Here is a 23,054-nt window from a genome sequence, read left to right as displayed (position 1 = left end):
TTCGGAAATGCCAAGAATTGTTTGTTACTAGTCCGTCGGGCATATTCGGTTACAAGTTTTAATTGCCCGAAGTGTAAAAGTCTAGTCCCGGGCGTCGGGTTAGTGGATTTTTTAACCCCTGTCAAATATCCATGAAAATGCATTTTTTCTCAATCCACAAAAATTAGTACCCACAAAAATAAATGAATTCACAGTAGGTCAATCATAGCACACCTGCTGATATATACTATTCGCTAACTCTGGGTTATATCAAGGTACTATGAGTGTTGTAGTGAATATGTCTGCTAATGATCCCCAAAAAATCCTATTTTGAAGAAATAAGTAACCTTCAGTTGGATAGACTGATTGATAGTTGTTTATTTACGTCTGATCCACTAAAGGGCTGACGGAAGTTTTTATGGCCCCGCCATAGTGGAGGGGGCATTAAGTTTTACCCTTGTCAGTCCGTACATCCCAAAGTTGGTTTCCTTTCTCTAACTTAAGTTTGCCTCAACCAAATGTTATGAAACTTATACACAATACTTATTACCACAAAACTCAGATCAAGTACAAATTTTGGTAGTGTCCCTTTATAACTTTATATGATATGCAAGCGGGGGCATCATCTGTGTCCCATGGACACATTCCTCATTTATTTTCAGGTATACTTTCCAAGTTAATTGATTAATTTATTTAGTTAACTTTTTTGGGAATAAATCTCTCCCGAAATTGTACTAAAGCAAAAGGGAGAGGTAATAAGAGAAAAGAATTATTATGAAGTGCATACATTAAGCATATTTCTGTACATCAAAAGAAGGGGTAAACAGAAAATTTAACAAATTTTGTAGGAGAAAAAGACACACATTAGGTATATATATACGGTCGACTCCACTTAATCCTATTATATACTATTCAATTGCATATTTCGGTTAATTGCATAATTTTCTCCTGTGCAAAACCATTTCTTATTCATCTAATGTTAAAAAACCTGGTTATCTGCATAGCCTAACAAGTGTCCTTCGGTTAATTGCATAGAAAACAAACTTCAGCTAGATATTCCTAGTTAAAAAAAAATGTTTTTTTTACCAGAAACAGCAATTTGGTTAGTATATTAATGCATTGTTCTTTTCAGGCGTTGCCAGAGAATAATACACACATCATATTTACACAGTCCTAAAGTAGACATGTTTCCTTGAATTAAAAGATCAATAAATGTACACTTATTGTCCTTACAACTTAAATTATATACTTATAAATCCCCATTTCCATTTTCAATTTTATTTAATTTGTTCACAATATCCGTCAGAAAAAAAAATACATAAAAAAATTAAAAAAGATATACCAGGTACTTTTTGCGCTGTCAACATATCAAAAATAGAAATATATTTAGTAAACATAGATAATTTAACTCATGAATGTAAAAAGTTGCATGTCTGTTCATTTTATTAGCTCACCTGGCTGAATGGGCCAAGTGAGCTTTTCTCATCACTTGGCGTCCGTCGTCCGTCGTCGTCCGTTAACTTTTACAAAAATATTCTCCTCTGAAACTACTGGACCAAATTTAACCAAACTTGGCCACAATCATCATTGGGGTATCTAATTTAAAAAAGGTGTCCAGTGACCCGGCCGGCCAACCAAGATGGCCACCATGGCTAAAAATAGAACATAGGGGTAAAATGTAGGTTTTGGCTTATATCTCTGAAACCAAAGCCTCTAGAGCAAATCTGAAATAGGGGTAAAATTGTTCATCAGGTCAAGATCTATCTGCCCTGAAATTTTCAGACAAATCAGACAACCCGTTGTTGGGTTGATGCCCCTGAATTGGTAATTTCAAGAAAATTTTGCAGTTTTTGGTTATTATCTTGAATATTATTATAGATAGAGATAAACTGTAAACAGCAATAATGTACAGCAAAGTAAGATCTACAAATAAGTCAGCATGACCAAAATGGTCAATTGGACCCCTTAAGGAGTTATTGCCCTTTAAAGTCAATTTTTAACAATATTTTGTAAATTCTTGTTATCTTTTACAAAAATGTTCTCCTCTAAAACTACTGAGACCAATTTAACCAAACTTGGCCACAATCATCATAAGGGTATCTAGTTTAAAAAATGTTTTGGATGACCCTGCCTACCAACCAACATGGCCGACATGGCTAACAATAGAACATAGGGGTAAAATGCAAGTTTTGTCTATTATTTTTTGAACCGTTATAAATAGAGAAAATCTGAAAGGAGCAAAAATGTTCAGAATAATGAGCTCTACCAATTGTCCATATACGTCAAAACTGTAAGACAAATTCTTATAGGAGTTATTGCCTATAAATGACAAATTTTACCATTTTTTAGCTCACCTGGCCCAAAGGGCCAAGTGAGCTTTTCTCATCCCTTGGCGTCCGGCGTCCGGCATCGTCGTTAACTTTTACAAAAATCTTCTCCTCTGAAACTACTGGGCCAAATTTAACCAAACTTGGCCATAATCATCATTTGGGTATCTAGTTTAAGAAATGTGTCCGATGAACCGGCCCACCAAACAAGATGGCTGCCATGGCTAGAAATAGAACATAGGGGTAAAATGTAAATTTTGGCTTTTATCTCTGAAATCAAAGCATTTAGAGCAAATCTGACATAGGGGTAAAATTGTTCATCAGGTCAAGATCTATCTGCCCTGAAATTTTCAGACGAATCAGAAAACCCATTGTTGGGTTGCTGCCCCTGAATTGGTAATTTTAAGGAAATTTTGCAGTTTTTATACGACCGCAAAAAAATTTTGTGGTCGTATATTGGTATGATGTTGGCGTCGGCATCGTCGTCGTCGTCGTCCGGCGTCGTCGTCGTCGTCCGGCGTCGTCGTCCGAATACATATTGGTTTTCGCACTCTAACTTTAGTTTAAGTGAATGGATCTTTTTGAAATTTGATCATAAGGTTAAATACCACAAAAGGAAGGTTGGGATTGATTTTGGGGGTTATGGTACCAACAGTTAAGGAATTAGGGGCCAAAAAGGGGCCAAAAATGAGCATTTTCTAGTTTCCAGACAATAACTGTGGAACGGTGTATGGATCTCTCTGAAATTATACTACAAGTTTCCATACCACAAAGGGATGGTTAGGATTTGCTTTGGGGGGGTTATGGCTCAAACCGTTTAGGAATTAGGGGCAAAAAAGGGGGAAAAACAAGGTTGTCCTGGTTAATGGACAAATACTTTAGTACAAAACATAATTTAAAGCAGTGTAAGGGAGATAAATCAAATACATCATTGAAATTATCTCCCTTACACTGCTTTTAAATTATGTATAAAGTAATGGTTAATGAACAATAAAGATAATCTAAAACAGTGTAAGGGAGGTAATCCAAATACAACGTTTTGGTTACTTCCCTTACACTGCTTTTAAATTATGTTTAAAGAAATGCATATTTATAAAGGAAGACCAGTAAAAATATCTGCAAATGTTTTCATCTTTTTTTTTTACAAAAAAATCCATATGAAAGATTTGACACTATATTTTTATTAATTCTATTATAAAATAGATTAAGTTAGCACTATGGTAAATTTAAATGGGTAATTATGGTTGCCAACTCCATTGGAAATTTGAATTGAGATTATGACCATATCTTGAGGGAAAGAATTTTTTTGGGGGAAAAAGGGGGGGGGGGGGGGGTAAAAAGAAATTGTGGGGGGGCCAATTTTTTCTCATTTCAGATTTCAGAAATTAAAAAGAATTATTCTTCAAATATTATTTTTTTTTCAAATTTCAAATATTGAAAAATTTCAAGAAGTAATCTTTAATTGCACAGTATGGCGCATTAGATTTGTAAAATCTTTGATCACATTTATTTATTTGTTATGCCGAATCTAACAGTGTATTTAGATTTTTAATTTTGGGTCCAGTTTTCAAATTGGTCTACATTAATGTCCAAAGGGTCCAAAATTAAACTTTGTTTGATATTAGCAAAAATTGAATATATGAGGTTCTTTGATATGCTGAATCTAAACATGTATTTAGATTTTTGATTTTTGGCCCAGTTTTCAAGTTGGTCCAAATTGGGGTCCAAAATTAAACTTTGTTTGATTTCAACAAGAATTGAATATATGGGGTTCTTTGATATGCTGAATCTAACCATGTATTTAGATTTTTTATTTGTGGACCCTGTTATCTAATTGGTTCATATTGAGGTCAAAAGGGTCCAAAATTAAACTTTGTTTGATTTCATCTAAAATTGAATTATTGGGGTTCTTTGATATTCCAAATCTAACCGTGTATTTAGGTTTTTATACGCCCGTTTACGGGACGTATTATGGTATTAATTTTGGGTCCTGTTTTTTAAATTGGTCTACATTGAGGTCCAAAGGGTCCAAATTAAACTTAGTTTGATTTTAACAAAAATTGAATTCTTGGGGTTCTTTGATTTGCTGAATCTAAACATGTGTTTAGATTTTTGATTATGGGCCCAGTTTTCAAGTTGGTCCAAGATAGGGTCCAGTATTTAAACTTTGTTTGATTTCAACAAAAATTGAATATATGGGGTTCTTTTATATGCTGAATCTAAACATGTATTTAGATTTTTGATTATGGGCCCAGTTTTCAAGTTGGTCCAAATTGGGGTCCAAAATTAAAATTTGTTTGATTTCAACAAAAATTGAATATATGAGGTTCTTTGATATGCTGAATCTAACCATGTATTTAGATTTTTTATTTGTAGGCCCCGCTATCAAATTGGTTCATATTGAGGTCAAAAGGGTCCAAAATTAAACTTTGTTTGATTTCATTGAAAATTGAATTATTGGGGTTCTTTGATATGCCAAATCTAACCGTGTTTTTAGATTTTTAATTTGGGTCCCGTTTTTTAAATTGGTCTTCATTGAGGTCCAAAGGGTCCAAAATTAAACTTAGTTTGATTTTAACAAAAATTGAGTTCTTGGGGTTCTTTGATATGCTGAATCTAAACATGTGTTTAGATTTTTGATTATGGGCCCAGTTTTCAAGTTGGTCCAAGTTGGGGTCCAAAATTAAACTTTGTTTGATTTCAACAAAAATTGAATATATGGGGTTCTTTGATATGCTGAATCTATCCATGAATTTAGATTTTTTATTTGTGGTCCCCGCTATCAAATTGGTTCATATTGAGGTCAAAAGGGTCCAAAATTAAACTTTGTTTGATTTCATCAAAAATTGAATTATTGGGGTTCTTTGATATGCCAAGTCTAACCGTGTTTTTAGATTTTTAATTTTGGGTCCTGTTTTTTAAATTGGTCTACATTAAGGTCCAAAGGGTCCAAAATTAAACTTAGTTTGATTTTAACAAAAATTGAATTCTTGGGGTTCTTTGATATACTGAATCTAAACATGTGTTTAGATTTTTGATTATGGGCCCAGTTTTCAAGTTGGTTCAAGTTGGGGTCCAAAATTAAACTTTGTTTGATTTTAACAAAAATTGAATATATGGGGTTCTTTGATATGCTGAATCTAACCATGTATTTTGATTTTGGACATTGGACCATAATAGGTAAATTAAAAAAAAATCAAATTCTTAGACCACATTCTTTCTGTGTCAGAAACCTATGCTGTGTCAAATATTTAATAACAATCCAAATTCAGAGCTGTATCAAGCTTGAATGTTGTGTCCATACTTGGCCCAACTGTTCAGGGTTCGACCTCTGCGGTCGTATCAAGCTGCGCCCCAGCGAAGCATTTTATTGGTTATTATCTTGAATGTTATTATAGATAGAGATAAACTGTAAACAGCAATAATGTTCAGCAAAGTAAGATCTACAAAATTAGTCAACATGACCAAAATTGTCAATTGACCCCTTAAGGAGGTATTGCCCTTTAAAGTCAATTTTTAACAAATTTTTGTAATCTTTTACAAAAATCTTCTCCTCTGAAACTACATAGACAAATTTAACCAAACTTGGCCACAATCATCATTAGGGTCTCGAGATTAAAAAATGTGTCCGATGACCTCGCCTGCCAACCAACATGGCCAACATGGCTTAAAATAGAACATAGGGGTAAAATGCAGATTTTGGCTTATATCTCTGAAACTAAAGCAAAAGTATAATGGTTTCATTATTTCATGCATCAATTGTAAGCAAAAATATCAGGTGAGCGACACAGGCTCCTTGGAGCCTCTAGTTTCATTCTGCCTATCATCATGAAAACTATGATATTTAGAGAGAAACATTTTTTTCCCGTTATGCCTTATATGATTTAAATTATAATAGATAAATAAACACTTTAAATCACAAAAATGATCAGCAAGGCAAGATCTATTAAAAAGTCAAATTTTGCCGATATTATGAGTTAGTAGACTGTCACTCTTCATAGGAGTGAATGTCCTTAAATGAGGATTTTTTTTACCCTCTTTTGTGTTTTGAGCAAAAACTAAAGAAGATAGAGAGAAACTAAACAGACTAAAAGATCAGTAATACAAGATCAACAAAATAGAGATTTTTTTGTCTTGAAGTCTATTCTCGTCTACAATGTTGGAGAGTGTCCTTTGTTTGATATGCACATAGACCAAGGTGAGCAACACAGGCTCTTTAGAGCCTCTAGTTTTCTTATTGGATGGTAATTAGCTATGAAAATCAGTCATCTGCTTACTTATGATTACGTTGAAATATGATAAAATCAGTCATCGGCTCGCTTATGATTACGTTGAAATATGATTTAAGAACAAGACTTTAAATGCTTGTACTTTAAATCCCTGCATGCAATAGTAGTCTGATTTTCTTCTTTATTACTACACATATATAGATAAAACATTGTGAATATATATTTTATGTTATAATGAACATAATTATTTAGGTTATAAGTCAAAAATCGCAAATTTTGCCTTTAAGATTTGCATTAAATTCAAATCACTATATAAATAAATAAATCTAAATAACATATAACTGAGACGGTCGTAGAGCAGATTGTAACCCCAAGAATACAATGTCAACCCAGGCAAAGCTCTATTGCCATCACTTGGCGCCAGTTGTTGTCATCTGTGGTCAGGTATATATCATAAATTGTTTAAAAGATCTTTTCTGAAAGTACTGTTCAAATTTTAACCAAACTTGTGGTGAATGATCCTTAGGATATCTAGTATAACATTTGTGTTTTTTTCCCTTGGTCAGTCAACAAACATGGCTGCTATGGCTTAAAATAGAACATTAGGGTAAAATGCATTTATTTTGACTTAAGTCTTGAAAACATAAGAGATAGATACAATCTGACTGGGGGAAAAAGCTCACAATGTCAAGACCTACTTCCTGTTATTACTGGAATTACCAGATGAAGATGACTCCTTAAAGAGATTGTATTTTTAGTTACAAGTTGAAAAATTCTTAATTGCAATTCTTTTCAAGTAATAAAGCTGCCACTCTGAACTGTATGCTAATCCACAAGGCCCTACAATATACTATCTAATGCACCCAGCGATCATTTGTGTACAATGAATTTACTAATCGTATTGACAGAACACTTAAGTCCTGGATATTTCATGGCAATGCACTGTAAATAATTGCAAAGGTATTTTACCAGATTCTCTATTTCCTCACCGTCTTTTGGCATCACTTTACCTTCAGCAGAATTCAGACATACTACAAATGACCCGGAATCATTCCATGCTCACTACAATGAGCAATTTTATTCAGCCATTCCATGTATCTTTGTGCACTTTACAACATGTATAATCAGTACTTTTAATCTTTAGATTTACTATGTTTTTTTACATTTTTATGTGTTAATATTTCCAGGACTAAATGCTTGGTTGCAATAAAACGGACTTATCCTGCTTGAAAATAATAGTTTAGATAAATAAATAAGTATAATCTACCTGTATTTACCTGAGTTTACCTGTAAAAGAATGCACGCAAATGTATTCAAAAGCTGCACGCAAATGTAATGATTTTTGCGCGCAAATGTAATGCACCGATGCTCACTTATTATGTTTACCTGTGTTGACACCTGATAGCAGAAAATACTGACCAAGCCGGAACATACAATTTCTATATTATGAAATAACTTTTCAACAAAGACTATATATAAAAAGTAAAATAAAAAAAAAATACGAACTCCAAGGAAAATTAAAAACGGAAGGTCCCTTAACAAATGGCAAAATCAAAAGCTGAAACACATCAAACTAATGGAAAACAACTGTCATAATCCTGACTTGGTACAGGCATTTCCGTATGTAGAAAATGGTGGATGAAACCTGGTTTTATAACTAACTAAACCTCTCACTTATATGACAGTCTCATAAAAATTCAAATGTATGACAACAGTGTAATAATTTAGATTTTAGAATTTAAAGTTTTAATGCAATTTTGTTAAAAATAAAAATTTAAGATTCAGCCGAACATGCTTAGGGTGCAATCAACAGTTTTTTTCTATGACGTCATATTTTAAGGGACCATGCCTAAGTGACCCTTAGTGGTGGAATGGTTAATAAAGATACTTGTATAAAACTAGATATTACTGGAATCAGAATTTTCTCTAGTTTATATTGAAATAATAATATACTGTACTTTTAATATAGTAAAAAAGTTCTATCCAGAGAAAATGGGGAAAAAGTTGCCTAATCTGAACATAAAAAACCTGAAATCAGGTCATGTGCATACCCATGTAAACATGATACAGGCACATTTCCCATAATCAAAACTGTATGAAATTCATAGGTTTTTACCTGGCCTTTAATAAAAATCTTGTTTCAGGGTACGGTTTCCTGCTTCGAAAAGAGCTACAGTGGCTGCAAATAAGTTTTCAATTTTCACTGCCAAAAAAACAGGATGTTTACAGTGTTGTCTCCCCTCAAAACATGAATATTTAATCTTATTTTTAAAATTATTTTAATCATTCAACCTGTTTAATTTGAAAGCTAATTAACTAATTTTTACAATCAAATACAAAAAACATGATACTTTTTCACCAATTATATGAATAAAAAGGGATTTCCCTCCATGGTTATTTTTAGTCGGGGAATAACCCCTAGTTTTTTATACGAAACTGTTTATAGCATCCTTAAGCAAAACTTTGTATGCGATATATAAAAAATTCTCTACTTTTCTGAATCTGTACATTATATCGATTAAAATGATGTCTTACTTTAAGGATTGCGACCATCGATAGTGAAACTACAGCTCATTTTTTATGTCGCATAGTATTGGCATATTGGCCAGTGGCAAATAGTTAAACTGGCATATTCCAAACATTTCCTGTATCACATTTTCATCAGTTATACAAAGAAAACAAATCATAAAATTGGGTTTCTATTGAATAAATAGAATAAAAACTATGAAATAAACATAAATAAAGTTACTTTAAACAGATTTTGTCCCTAGTATTATATGAACTAAGGTGTAGCTGAGTTGAGAAAAATATTGAAATAGTGTATTTCTTAGGAACGGCACTTGTAGCTATTTGACTATAAAAAGTACCAAATATATAATATAATGAATAAAAATGTATGTTACACTGATCAGTAGTAAAGGTCAAAGTAGAAAAAATCTACACTTTTCATGTGCAACTTTTGGTTCCAAATATATGAGAGAATGAATAAAATTATTATGACGTCTCAAAAAGATGAAAAAACTTCAAAATTTGCACACAGTCTGGTTTTCTTATATCTGGTTGCTATGTACAAATCTGTAATATTTGCATTAAATATACCAAACTGATGCTTTTAAATTAATGTATGCATGCCATATGATATTTTTCAGAATTGTTTTACTCCATTCAGTAACACATTTCTATGCTAAAACCTCACTATATTATATGTTTGACCCTTTAAGGGTGCAATCAACAGTTTTTTTCTATGACGTCATATTTTAAGGGACCATGCCTAAGTGACCCTTAGTGGTGGAATGGTTAATAAAGATACTTGTATAAAACTAGATATTACTGGAATCAGAATTTTCTCTAGTTTATATTGAAATAATAATATACTGTACTTTTAATATAGTAAAAAAGTTCTATCCAGAGAAAATGGGGAAAAAGTTGCCTAATCTGAACATAAAAAACCTGAAATCAGGTCATGTGCATACCCATGTAAACATGATACAGGCGCATTTCCCATAATCAAAACTGTATGAAATTCATAGGTTTTTACCTGGCCTTTAATAAAAATCTTGTTTCAGGGTACGGTTTCCTGCTTCGAAAAGAGCTACAGTGGCTGCAAATAAGTTTTCAATTTTCACTGCCAAAAAAACAGGATGTTTACAGTGTTGTCTCCCCTCAAAACATGAATATTTAATCTTATTTTTAAAATTATTTTAATCATTCAACCTGTTTAATTTGAAAGCTAATTAACTAATTTTTACAATCAAATACAAAAAACATGATACTTTTTCACCAATTATATGAATAAAAAGGGATTTCCCTCCATGGTTATTTTTAGTCGGGGAATAACCCCTAGTTTTTTATACGAAACTGTTTATAGCATCCTTATATTCATTACACATTATGCATGTGTGCAAGTGTCCCTATCTTTTTGATAACTACAAGTTTTAGAGGCTTTATTGTAAAATATGTTTTTGTATTAGTTTACACTGAATACATGAGTAAAATGATTATTATTCATATTGAAAACCATAATAGATAGAGAAAATCTGACATGGGGAAATGCTCTAAATCTCAAGATCTACCTATTTCCTATTGTCAACAAAATTATCAGATGACTCCTTATTTCCCTTCATGATAATGTATGACTAATTTTCATGTTTTTGCCCAATATCTCATTCTCAATAACTAAATTAGATAGGTAGAAACTGTTATCCCTTTGGTATCTTCTGGCTCTCTAAAAGGCAAAAATGATCAACAATACAAGTAATAATATAGCAGATAAAAATTAAAAAAAATAAAATAAAAATGATCAACAAAATAAAATCTACAAATAAGTTAACATGATAGTAATAGTCTACTGACCCCATATAGGAGTTATAACCCTTGAAACATGAGTTTAACCCATTTTTGGATTTTTTGCAGAAGCTTCACAAAAAGTCACAATTATAACCAATTAAATTTTTTTTAAATTTCTGCTTATAATCATTTAAACAATAATAGATATACAGAAACTTGATCCAGTTTTAATGATCAGCAAGACCGATTTTAGTCTACAGAGTTTCTATTCAGCACACACACAATCTTGTTGTATTGAATAAATTTATTTTTTGTCAAAAATACCAGAAATGTGATACAGACTCCTGTTAGCCTCTTGTTTGAAAATATGTGATCCAAAAACTCACAATTAAAGACAAATACACTCACCAAAATAGGTTTCTCAAAAGATGTAAAAAAAGGCAGTAATCATGCAAATGTTTAATATTCTTTTAACTTTATTTTTTCAAAGAAAACAAAGTAAACTTTTCCTTATTTATGCATATGGACTGGGCTAGGTGAGTTATACAATGCAAGCTCATACAAATGTCTTGTTTTCTACTAAAAAATTATAAAAGTATTCATGTTATTATTGACTACATTACTTAATTTACTAGTGATTGTTTTTTTAATTAGGCATGGGTATCCTTGAAGAAATACTAGCCTCATCAGAATCTCCAAGACAGACATTTGCATCACCTCAGCTTCCAATGTTACAGTAAGTTTTGTTGTCTTAATTAAAAAACAATCTTTTGTATTTATGGTTTTGAGCCTTCAAATACTTCTTTTAAAAAGAAAGAAAAAACTACACAGCAAAGTTTGGTTTGTAAAGGACTACTGGATTACTTTGACATCCTCCTCTGAATGTCCATGTCCAACTTAAAGGAGTAGGCCTGGTAAGACCCCTTTTTGGCCCCAAAATATAGCATGCTTACAAATTTGTTAAAATATTAACTTTTAGCTATTTATAAGAAAGTAGAATACTTTTGTTCCATAAATATGGACTGTTTTTGACAATACAATGCACATGCATTAGGTACTAGCATCATTAATTGATGCAAAATTACTGTAAACTTCTCAATTTTAGCATTTGTTCTAATTTTTAGATGGTTTTGTCTAAAATGGAAGTGGCCGCACTTGTGTTCAGTCTTAATATTTAGATATATGTTGTATTTGATGATAATATATAACATATATAAATTGTATTTGATGATAATATATAACATATATAAAGGTTGAGATGGAACATGAATGGGGCCACTTACATTTTAGACAAAATACATCTGAAAAGTGAATTTTTATGGCATAATTGATAGATTTTTCATATTCAAGCTTGAATTTGAGTGTCTTTAATGACCAAATCAGTTCAAATCTTTTACATAAATTAATTGAATTGATTGAAGTAGACACATTAGTGTTTAAAAAATGTCAAAAATCTTTCATCAGATGTACTTAAAATTTTAGGCCAAAATTAGCCCTTACCGGACCTTCTCTTTTGATAAATAGTTAGAAAAGGGTTGGTAAAATTTTCTGTGCAAATGTGTTTCTGAAGATGAGCTGTATTTCATCCTTGCTTGATGTTTAAAACACATCTGATATACAAATGATATGTCTGAGTCTCTGAGGCACTGTAAGTTGTATGATCTTCTAAACTGTGGAGGTGCACTCTAGTGAATACATTCAGCAAAACTATGTAAGTGTAACCTTTTCTTAAAGTATGACTGTTTTTGGAAAGATTGGAACCATTCATCTAAATCTTTCTGAAGGCATTGACCTTAGCTTGTCCATCATGTTGCAGCCAGGTTAGCCACTAAATCCCAATGCATGTAATTTTCAGGTGTATGAGAAATAAATGGACATGTTAAAAATATTGGTTATATCTTAAGAGTAGTATGATTGTCATTAGTTTTGTGAATTTCCTGGCTAGTTTAGTCTTTGTTATGAAGTAAAAGTACTGATACAATACCAATATGATTGACAACTATCATTGGCAACTATACAATTAGACAAAAAGGCAGAGTTATAATAAGAATCCCATGTCTTTACCATATTTACTACAAATGTTAATTGACCAAATTACAGAATAACACAATTTAGCAGACACTTTATTACACAACCTAGTACACAGCTGAATATACAGTTTTTGACCTTAATAGTATAAAATTATGTTAGCTGTTGGATAGATAGAAATGAAAGATTTAAGTATTTACATAATATTTTTTATTCAAAAAATTTACGGAAGCCATCATGAAATGATTGACCATTATTGAATATCTTTGTCACAGATGACCAAGGATATGTTCCAATTGTTGTAACCACAACCATGTCCTCTTTTCTTCAACTGTGACATCAGTGAATGAGACTTATCACTGAAGTTTTACAAAGTTATGTCCCTTGGAAATGTAATTTCTATAGGAAATTGCATTGCATGTGTTCTCAATGTAAAAATAAGGAGATGTGGTACAATTGCCATTGAGACAACTATCCATCAAAGTTCAAATGAAGTGGATGTAAGCAATTATAGGCAAGCAAGCCTACATATCTTGTCAGGTTTTAATGAAATTTATTTCAAGGTTTATATCAGTAAGGCCTTGGATAAGTTCAAAAATCAGTACTGATCAACTATTTTTTACAGGAATTATGTCCCTTTGAAATGTGTGATATATATATATATACATATATATAAACACTCTCAATCCTGGTATTATGATGAGTTTACCTACAGTTCTTGTCAGATCTCAATGAAAATTATATCAGAGGTTTATATCAGAAATGGTTGGATGATTTCAAAAGAAATTGGAAAACTTAAAAATGATTGCAATCTTTCCTCCAGTGAGCTTTTACATCAAAGTTCATGTTTTTTACCTTGTACTATAAGATATGGGATCATATAAACTTGCCTGGATATTTTTTTCTCGTCTGCGACAAAAGTCACGGAAAAGGCAATACATAGGTGTTGCTTTTCCGGCATCATCGTTAAGTTTTCTGCTCAAGTCAGTTTGATAGGAACTACTTGTGATAGATCAGTGATATTTTCTATAAGATTTTTAGTGTGTCACATTTTGGATTGGCTATTTCAAAGGACAAAATGGATCTAAATTGGAAAGATAGTATATCCAGTGTATTTGATTGGTGATGTGGATGTTGTCCTTTTTGCAAGGTTATTAGTGGTACAACCTATAATATGACAGAAAATCTCTCAATTGTTTCATTATCTATTGTCATCTTTCTGAAAGAGGCATAAGCTGTCAAATTCATGTTCACCAATTCGACTCAAAATCTTATATTTTATTTATAAAATACTTAAACGTCTATCCAAATCCCTAAAAGTTCTAAAGAAACAATTTACAATGCAGGGACTCGTTATATTGTATCAGCATTTCATGTGTATTTTAGAATAGTTGCCATTCAATTAACCATGAGATGATCTATGAAGAACTTAGGTCATATGACCTAATGTAAACATAAATATAAATATAAATACACAGCATGCACATGCAATTGTATAATGACGATTTTCTAGGTGTTTTTGGTTTCATGTCATCTCATAGATTAAAATGATATATAAATCATCATTTTACCTGTATTTGAATGATTTTTTTGTGGACAGAATCAGTCAACCAAACGGATCTTATCAATGGCAGCCTTGTTTCACTTTTCAGTGGTGACATTCTTCCTTTTTGATAACTTAACAGTTAATACTTGTTACCAGGTGGAATAAGGCTTATGATGACTCGAATGTGGAACTTTCAAATACTTATTAAATATAACAAAGACACGGCTGTCATACGGTAACGACAACCACTGAAATACATGCTCTTGACTTGGGACAGGCACATATAGAATGTGGCAGGGTTAAACATGTTTGAAAGCGCCAACCCTCCCCTTAACCTGAGACAATTGTGTAACAGTACATCATAAGAACAAACTATAAAAATCAGTTGAAAAGGGCTTAACTCATCATATCAATACAAAGCAGAAAAAACATCTAACAAAAACACAGACCAGGCGTGGCAGGGTATTTATACATCCCTCACAACAAAAAAGATACTAAGTACAGATCTTAGAGTACTTGCAGTTACTGAAAGCAAGTTCAAAGCCAATAACAGCTAATAAAAAAATCATGTATCTAAGACTAAAATATCAATCTGTACACATCCAACATCCAATGGATTTAGTGTAAAAATGTCATTAACAGTCAGAGAAAAACATGACCTTGTGCAATGCCAAAATATAGGTATTGACAGATTGTAGTACTGTGAATGTGCATATGTGTTGAGCAATGATATTTAGTATGGTTTTAATTTTCTGATAATAAAATCAATATTTATACTAATAATAACAATATTCAAAGATTTAAATAATTTAAGAGTGTTGAATTGGTAACCTTTTAGAATTAGTTTATTTAAAGGATTGATAAGTTTTACCAGATTGTATATAAATTTCTTTCTTGGTATTATTCAAGTTTGTTTATTTCACACTGTTTTGTATGTAAGATTTGTACGATGTTAATACATGTATGTCATCAGTCATTATATATAGTATACAAAAATGATAGCTCTGTTCACTAATGTGTTTACTCGATACTTCGTACAATGTTGCAAATAGTACATTTCTTCATTTTGCATTGAAGGACTTCCATAATCAATTTAACTTGAGTAAAGAGTGTTCTTCTTTTTTCGTTTTTCCATAAATCCTTTTAAACTTGCCGAAAGCTTTCAAAAATACAGTTTCAAACCATGTTTAACATTTTTTTCTCGCCTTTATGATATTTGGTATGCAGTTGTAATAACATTTGCACATCTCATTCCCATGGTGATTGTTTAGCCCTGTACCTTCAGTCATGGTTCATTGACTTTGGATATTTGCATAACTTACATGTTAAAGTATTGCTATTTTAATTTCAACATTTGCATTATCCAAATAACAAATAGGCGAGACATATCTCTGTGTTAACAGTTTATTTAATTTGACAGTGATTTCGTGTTCTGAAATTTTACAATATGTTGTTAAAACCCCAGTGTGCTGTAATATTGTAAAATGTTGACAAAAATGAAGGAATTTTCTTAACCCCCCCCCCCCCCCAAATATTGTTTTTAATCAGTTGCATTCCCACATAGGTCACATGGTTTCGTGGTTTGTCCAGCCACATATAGTACTATTGTATTATATGTCTCAGATCCAGCTAACACTTTCAGTTTTCGAGGTAGAACTTTAATATGATGCAATGTGATGATACATATGATACAAATTCAGACATGTCCATCCCATCACACGTGTCTATTTTGCCCAATCGTGTCTACAAATTCATATCTCACCTAAACATGTCCGATTTCCTTCCACCCAAACGTGTCCAATTATTTACTTAGCTCAAACGTGTCCAATTTTTACCTCGCCCAAACGTGTCTGAAAATTGTTAACTATTAAGATGCCTATAAACTTTATGCTCTAATATGTCTAATATGACGTCTGTGATGTCAGTAATGTCTATAGCAAATTCAATCAATGGATACAATTGAAGAAGTCGGGTTTCTACTCGAGTCCAAAGGAATTATTATGCCCCCGCCGTAGCGGTGGGGGCATTAAGTTTTACCCTTGTCCATCTGTACGTACGTCCCAAAATTGGTTTCCGTTCTTTAACTTGAGTTTGCCTCAACCAAATGTTATGAAACTTATACACAATGCTTATTACCACAAAACACAGAGCAAGTTTGAATTTTGGTGGCGTCACTTTAACCGTTCTAGAGTTATGCCCTTTATAAATGGAAAAATGGCAAAATTTTTATTTTCTTCTAAATATCAAGTAATTTTTAAAATTGGAGTTATCTTCCTGTGTCCATGATTATAGTTGAATCAACTACAATCAATGCTTTATACAATGCAAGGTTTAATTTTGACTTCCACTGATAAAACACAGATCAAGTTGAATTTGGGTATTGTCACTTTAACCATTATTGAGTTATGCCCCTTTATAAATCGAAAGATTGCAAAATTTTTAGTTTCCATTCTGTAACTTAAGTTTGCCCCAACCTAACATTATGAAACCTATACACAATATTCATTACCACAAAACTAAGATCAAGTACAAATTTTTTGTTTCCGTTTTCTAACTTTAGTTTGCCTCAACCAAATGTTATAAATCTTGTACACAATGCTTATAACTACATAATACAGATTAAGTACAAAATTTGGTGGCGACACTTTTACCATTCTTGAGTTATGTCCCTTTATAAACATAAAAATTGCTGAATTTTTAGTTTCCGTTCTCTAACTTTAGTTTGTCTCAACCAAATGTTATAAAACTTATACACAATTGTTCTAGAGTTAGGCGTGTTTACAAATAGAAAAATTGCTGAATTTTTAGTTTCTGTTCTCTACTTAAGTTAGCCTCAACCAAATGTTATGAGACTTACACACAATGCTTATTACCACAAAACTAAGATCAAGTTCAAATTTGGATAGCGTCACTTTTACCGTTCTTCAGTTATGTCCCTTTATAACTATATGATATGCAAGCGGGGGCATCATCTGTGTCCACAACTATCCACATTTATTTTTTTATAAAATCCGCTATCCAAGGTTATCAATGCAAATGTATTTTTGGCACAATTCCCGAAAATTAAACAAGGTAATGAATTAAAAGAAGTTAAGGGAGCTACCATTTGATTTTTATGGGGAGCTAGGATGAAATTTGAAGAAAAAAAAGGCAGGACCTGTTTCGAGTAAAAAATAAAGACAGGATGAGCAGCTTGGCAAAAAAAATGCAGGATGACAATTTATGTATAAAAAGTCAGGATAAACTAATAAAAAAAAAGGCAGGACCGAATAGAGTGAAAAATAAAAAGGCAGGACAGAGATTACAACTAAAAAAAGGCAGGACAAAATTTTTCATCCAATGGAGACTTTGTAAAATTGCAGAGATGTTCAGAGGTCATAAATGTGAATTGAAGCAATTTTAAATTGGCAACTTAACTTTAATTTAATAAACAAAAAAATTATATTATTGTAGTAAATAAACCATTTTTTAAGACGTTTCGGCCACTGGCCTTCTTCAGTTTCTTTATTATCCTTTTTCACTACATGGTAGACATTTTACTTTCACAATCATTAAAATGTTATAGATTTACTTCCTTGGTGATGTTATGAAGGTCAAAATTGGTCAATTCAAGCAATATTTGTCTGCTATAAAAAGGGGGAATAAAGAGCAAGGGATAGGAAACGAATGGGAGTCTGAGAAATGATGTTGTTGATTTTTTTTTTAACCGCACAGCGTCCATTTCTCCTTCCCTTTCCCCCTCTCTCTCTCCCACTAATCAAAACAATATTGAAGCCTTGGCTTCCGATCTTCCGCTTAGCTACACCACTGTTATGCAATCTTACTATTTAGGTCTCTAATAATATTTTTGACAAATTAGTATGCCCAGTCTTGAGTCTTGACTCAGAAATTGATAGTTATTTGACCTATCATAGGGCTAAACTTTGAGCTGAAAGAAGTGGGAAAAGTCTAGATCCATTCTATTTATTGACAAAACTCCCTCTGAAACAGTTCATTTAAACTTTTGTAAATTTATATTAGAAGTAAAAAAGTCTGCTTCAAATGTTGGGGCATGATCTGAACTTGGATGATTGATTTATTGGTGTTTAACGCAACTTTCAACACTACTGTGCTATTTCGTGGCGGTCAGTTTTTATTGGTGGAGGAAGCCGGAGTGCCTGGAGAGAACAACCGACCTTATGTAGGAAATCAGACAATCCTAGTTAATTTAGATTGGAGTCGAGTGCACCTGCCCCGTGCAGGATTGGAACTCACAACCTCAGTGTTGACTGGCTAGTGATACAGTAGTTCGACTACTTAGACCACTCGGCCACAAAGGTCCCTATCTGAACTTGGAAGATAGCCAGTAGAACATTTCATTTCAATTCAGTCTTTGATTTATCTAGCAAGACTTTACACCGAAAACATAAACCCCCATCTAAAAGAGGCTTTCGTGTTGTCGAAATCTCTTGACAACAACGGTACATATTCTTGGTATACATATGTCAAGAATATTGTACCTGGTAGCAATATCTTACATAAAATAGAATATTGTAAAAATTTGAAAGCAGTTAAACTACTCAAGATTCTTATCAAGAGAGAAATAGAAGCCAAGTTTAAATTTTTAACTGAAAATAAATTACGGTAAATAGTTATGACGAAAAAAAGTATTTTTATACAAAATATAAAACTTGATCAAGATAAAGAATTTTACTTAATGTAACCACAATTTTATTACAAGAAAATGTTTCCCCAAACTCTGTATAAGTGACCAGAATCTTAAAATTAAAAAGGGTAGATATCTTAAAATCACGCGAGAAGATAGACTTTGTAAACTATGCCCAGTTCTTGAAAACGAGGAGTCAAATTGTTATATAAATAATAAATTAAGATTGGATCTATTTAAAAAGTTAAAATGGGAAGACAGATTTTTGTCACTTTCAAAAGACCATTAAATTATTAAACCCTATATCAACAGAACATGTGAAACTAATCAGATTTTTTTTTAAACAGTCATTAGCACTGAGGACAGAAGCAGCTTATTTTTTCAGGTTTTTATAAAGATATTTCTTGACTGCATTAATGATTCATGTTCAATTAATATTGCATGTCACAAACATTTTGATTTGTTTATATGACAATAAAGATTATAGTTATTATTACAAAAGATATGATGGTCTTTTTGAACTTTTTTGATTCGAGCGTCACTGATGAGCCTTTTGTAGAAATGCGCATCTGGGGTACAAAATTAAATAGAATCACATTTATTAAAACTCACATTTGGGATGGTCATCAGAGATTCTGTATTAAATGGATGCATTAATTTCTGAATTTACAGCATATAAACCCCCAACTTTGTTCCTGAGTCAGTGTAATTCTGTCAGATTGACCTCTCAGTTACCAAGTGTCAACCTAAGAAAGAGGGCAATGATTATATATAAGGAATGGCTGGAAGCCATAAATCTCATAATGTCAATGTCTCAATAGTGAATTTCTCAGCAGCAACTAAAATTCATGTACAGTGTCATAATATAAAAATAAGAAGATGTGCCAATGAGACAACTCTCTACCAGAGACCAAATGATATAAAAGTTAACAACTGTAGGTCACTGTACGGCTTTCAACAATAAGCAAAAACCATATCGCTAAAGGGTAATGAAAAAATTAAATGAGACCCAAAGTCATAACATTGAATAAGGATTCCAATAACAGAATATATAAACAATTTATAAAGCACTCAAAGAATTCTTATAAAAAGTATAATGAACAGCCTGACAGAATGACGTTAGTAAAACAAAACAGACATATAAGTCCAGCAATGCAGAAAATCCTAGAAAGGTATGATAATGTATTGAATAAAATTTAACCATTTGGCAAAGTTAATTGTAGGCCATTGTAGCAGTTAGGTTTCAATTTAGACCATTTTTAGTTTTGATTTTCTCAAACCTTTTATTATTAGCTCACCGGGGCCCGAAGGGCCCCATGTGAGCTTATGCCATCACTTGGCGTCCGTCGTCTGTCGTCGTCGTATGTCGTCGTAAACTATTTCAAAAATCTTCTCCTATGAAACTACTGGGCCAAATACCTTCAAACTTTAACTAAATGTTCCTTAGGGTATCTAGTTTATAAATTGTATCCGAAGTTTTGATCCATCGACAAACATGGCCCCCATGGCTAAAAATAGAACATAGGGGTCAAATGCAGTTTTTGGCTTATATCTCAAAAACTAAAGCTTTTAGAGCAAATCTGACATAGGATTAAATTGTTCAATTGGTCAAGATCTATCAGTTTTGAAATTTTCAGACGAATTGAACAACCTATTGTTGGGTTGCTGCCACCGAATTGGTAGTTTTAACAAAATTTTGCAGTTTTTTGTTATTATTTTGAATATTATTATAGATATATATAAACTGTAAGCAGCAATAATGTTCAGCAAAGTAAGATCTACAAAAAAGTTAATATGACCATAATTGTCAATTGACCCCTTAAGGAGTTATTGCCCTTTAAAGACAATTTTACACAATTTGTTCATCAAGTTTGCTAACATTTAAAAATCTTCTCCTCTGAAACTACTGGGCCAATTACCTTCAAACTTTAAGTAAATGTTCCTTAGGGTATCTTGTTTATAAATTGTATCCGAAGTTTTGATCCATCGACAAACATGGCCGCCATGGCTAAAAATAGAACATAAGTGTCAAATGCAGTTTTTGGCTTATATCTCAAAAACTAAATCTTTTAGAGCAAATGTGACATAGGGTAAAATTGTTTAATTGGTCAAGATCTATCTGCCCTGAAATTGTCAGACGAATCGAACAACCCATTGTTGGGTTGCTGCCACCGAATTTGTAGTTTTAACAAAATTTTACAGTTTTTTGTTATTATTTTGAATATTATTATAGATTTATATAAACTGTAAGCAGCAATAATGTTCAGCAAAGTAAGATCTACAAAAAAGTTAATATGACCATAATGGTCAATTGACCCCTTAAGGAGTTATTGCCCTTTAAAGACAATTTTACACAATTTGTTCATCAAGTTTGCTAACATTTAAAAATCTTCTCCTCTGAAACTACTGGGCCAATTACCTTCAAACTTTAAGTAAATGTTCCTTAGGGTATCTTGTTTATAAATTGTATCCGAAGTTTTGATCCATCGACAAACATGGCCCCCATGGCTAAAAATAGAACATAGGGGTCAAATGCAGTTTTTGGCTTATATCTCAAAAACTAAAGCTTTTAGAGCAAATCTGACATAGGATAAAATTGTTCAATTGGTCAAGATCTATCAGTTCTGAAATTTTCAGACGAATTGAACAACCTATTGTTGGGTTGCCGCCACCGAATTGGTAGTTTTAACAAAATTTTGCAGTTTTTTGTTATTATTTTGAATATTATTATAGATATATATAAACTGTAAGCAGCAATAATGTTCAGCAAAGTAAGATCTACAAAAAAGTTAATATGACCATAATTGTCAATTGACCCCTTAAGGAGTTATTGCCCTTTAAAGACAATTTTACACAATTTGTTCATCAAGTTTACTAACATTTAAAAATCTTCTCCTCTGAAACTACTGGGCCAATTACCTTCAAACTTTAACTAAATGTTCCTTAGGGTATCTTGTTTATAAATAGTATCCGAAGTTTTGATCCATCGACAAACATGGCCGCCATGGCTAAAAATAGAACATAGGGGTCAAATGCAGTTTTTGGCTTATATCTCAAAAACTAAAGCTTTTAGAGCAAATCTGACATAGGACAAAATTGTTCAATTGGTCAAGATCTATCAGTTCTGAAATTTTCAGACAAATTGAACAACCTATTGTTGGGTTGCCGCCACCGAATTGGTAGTTTTAACAAAATTTTGCAGTTTTTTGTTATTATTTTGAATATTATTATAGATATATATAAACTGTAAGCAGCAATAATGTTCAGCAAAGTAAGATCTACAAAAAAGTTAATATGACCATAATTGTCAATTGACCCCTTAAGGAGTTATTGCCCTTTAAAGACAATTTTACACAATTTGTTCATCAAGTTTGCTAACATTTAAAAATCTTCTCCTCTGAAACTACTGGGCCAATTACCTTCAAACTTTAAGTAAATGTTCCTTAGGGTATCTTGTTTATAAATTGTATCCGAAGTTTGTATCAATCGACAAAAATGGCCGCCATGGCTAAAAATAGAACATAAGTGTCAAATGCAGTTTTTGGCTTATATCTCAAAAACTAAATCTTTTAGAGCAAATGTGACATGGGGTAAAATTGTTTAATTGTTCAAGATCTATCGGCCCTGAAATTATCAGACGTATCGAACAACCCATTGTTGGGTTGCTGCCACAGAATTGGTAGTTTTAACAAAATTTTGCAGTTTTTTGTTATTATTTTGAATATTACTATAGATATATGTAAACTGTAAGCAGCAGTAATGTTCAGCAAAGTAAGATCTACAAAAAAGTTAATATGACCAAAATTGTCAATTGACCCCTTAAGGAGTTATCGCCCTTTAAAGACAATATTACACAATTTGTTCATCAAGTTTGCTAACATTTAAAAATCTTCTCCTCTGAAATACAGGTGAGCGATTCAGGCTCTTGAGAGCCTCTTGTTTGGTTTCCAAAACTTGAAACCATTACGAATCCAAATAAAACCACCAAAATCGTCTTAGGTAATATTTTCAAG

General features: G+C 32.2%; 1 protein-coding gene and 1 long non-coding RNA gene across 6 annotated transcripts in view; both read left to right on the top strand.

Moving 5' to 3' along the window:
• Nucleotides 1–23,054, top strand: part of LOC127698926 (TALPID3 protein-like) — a 480,691-nt gene that overhangs the window by 108,524 nt on the left and 349,113 nt on the right. For all 5 annotated transcript variants that reach the window (XM_052202653.1, XM_052202654.1, XM_052202655.1 and 2 more), the window contains one exon: nucleotides 11,477–11,558. In XM_052202653.1, the coding sequence (XP_052058613.1) occupies nucleotides 11,477–11,558 (82 nt within the window). The remainder of the gene's footprint in view (nucleotides 1–11,476; nucleotides 11,559–23,054) is intronic.
• On the top strand, nucleotides 20,332–22,982 carry LOC127699061 (uncharacterized). The gene is made up of 2 exons (XR_007981062.1): nucleotides 20,332–20,973; nucleotides 21,475–22,982. It is a non-coding gene; the product is annotated as an uncharacterized LOC127699061 (long non-coding RNA).

Source organism: Mytilus californianus, unplaced genomic scaffold (genome assembly GCF_021869535.1).
Source record: "Mytilus californianus isolate M0D057914Y unplaced genomic scaffold, xbMytCali1.0.p SCAF_4, whole genome shotgun sequence".
Classification (NCBI taxonomy): domain Eukaryota; kingdom Metazoa; phylum Mollusca; class Bivalvia; order Mytilida; family Mytilidae; genus Mytilus; species Mytilus californianus.
This window is presented reverse-complemented; position numbering and strand designations above follow the sequence as displayed.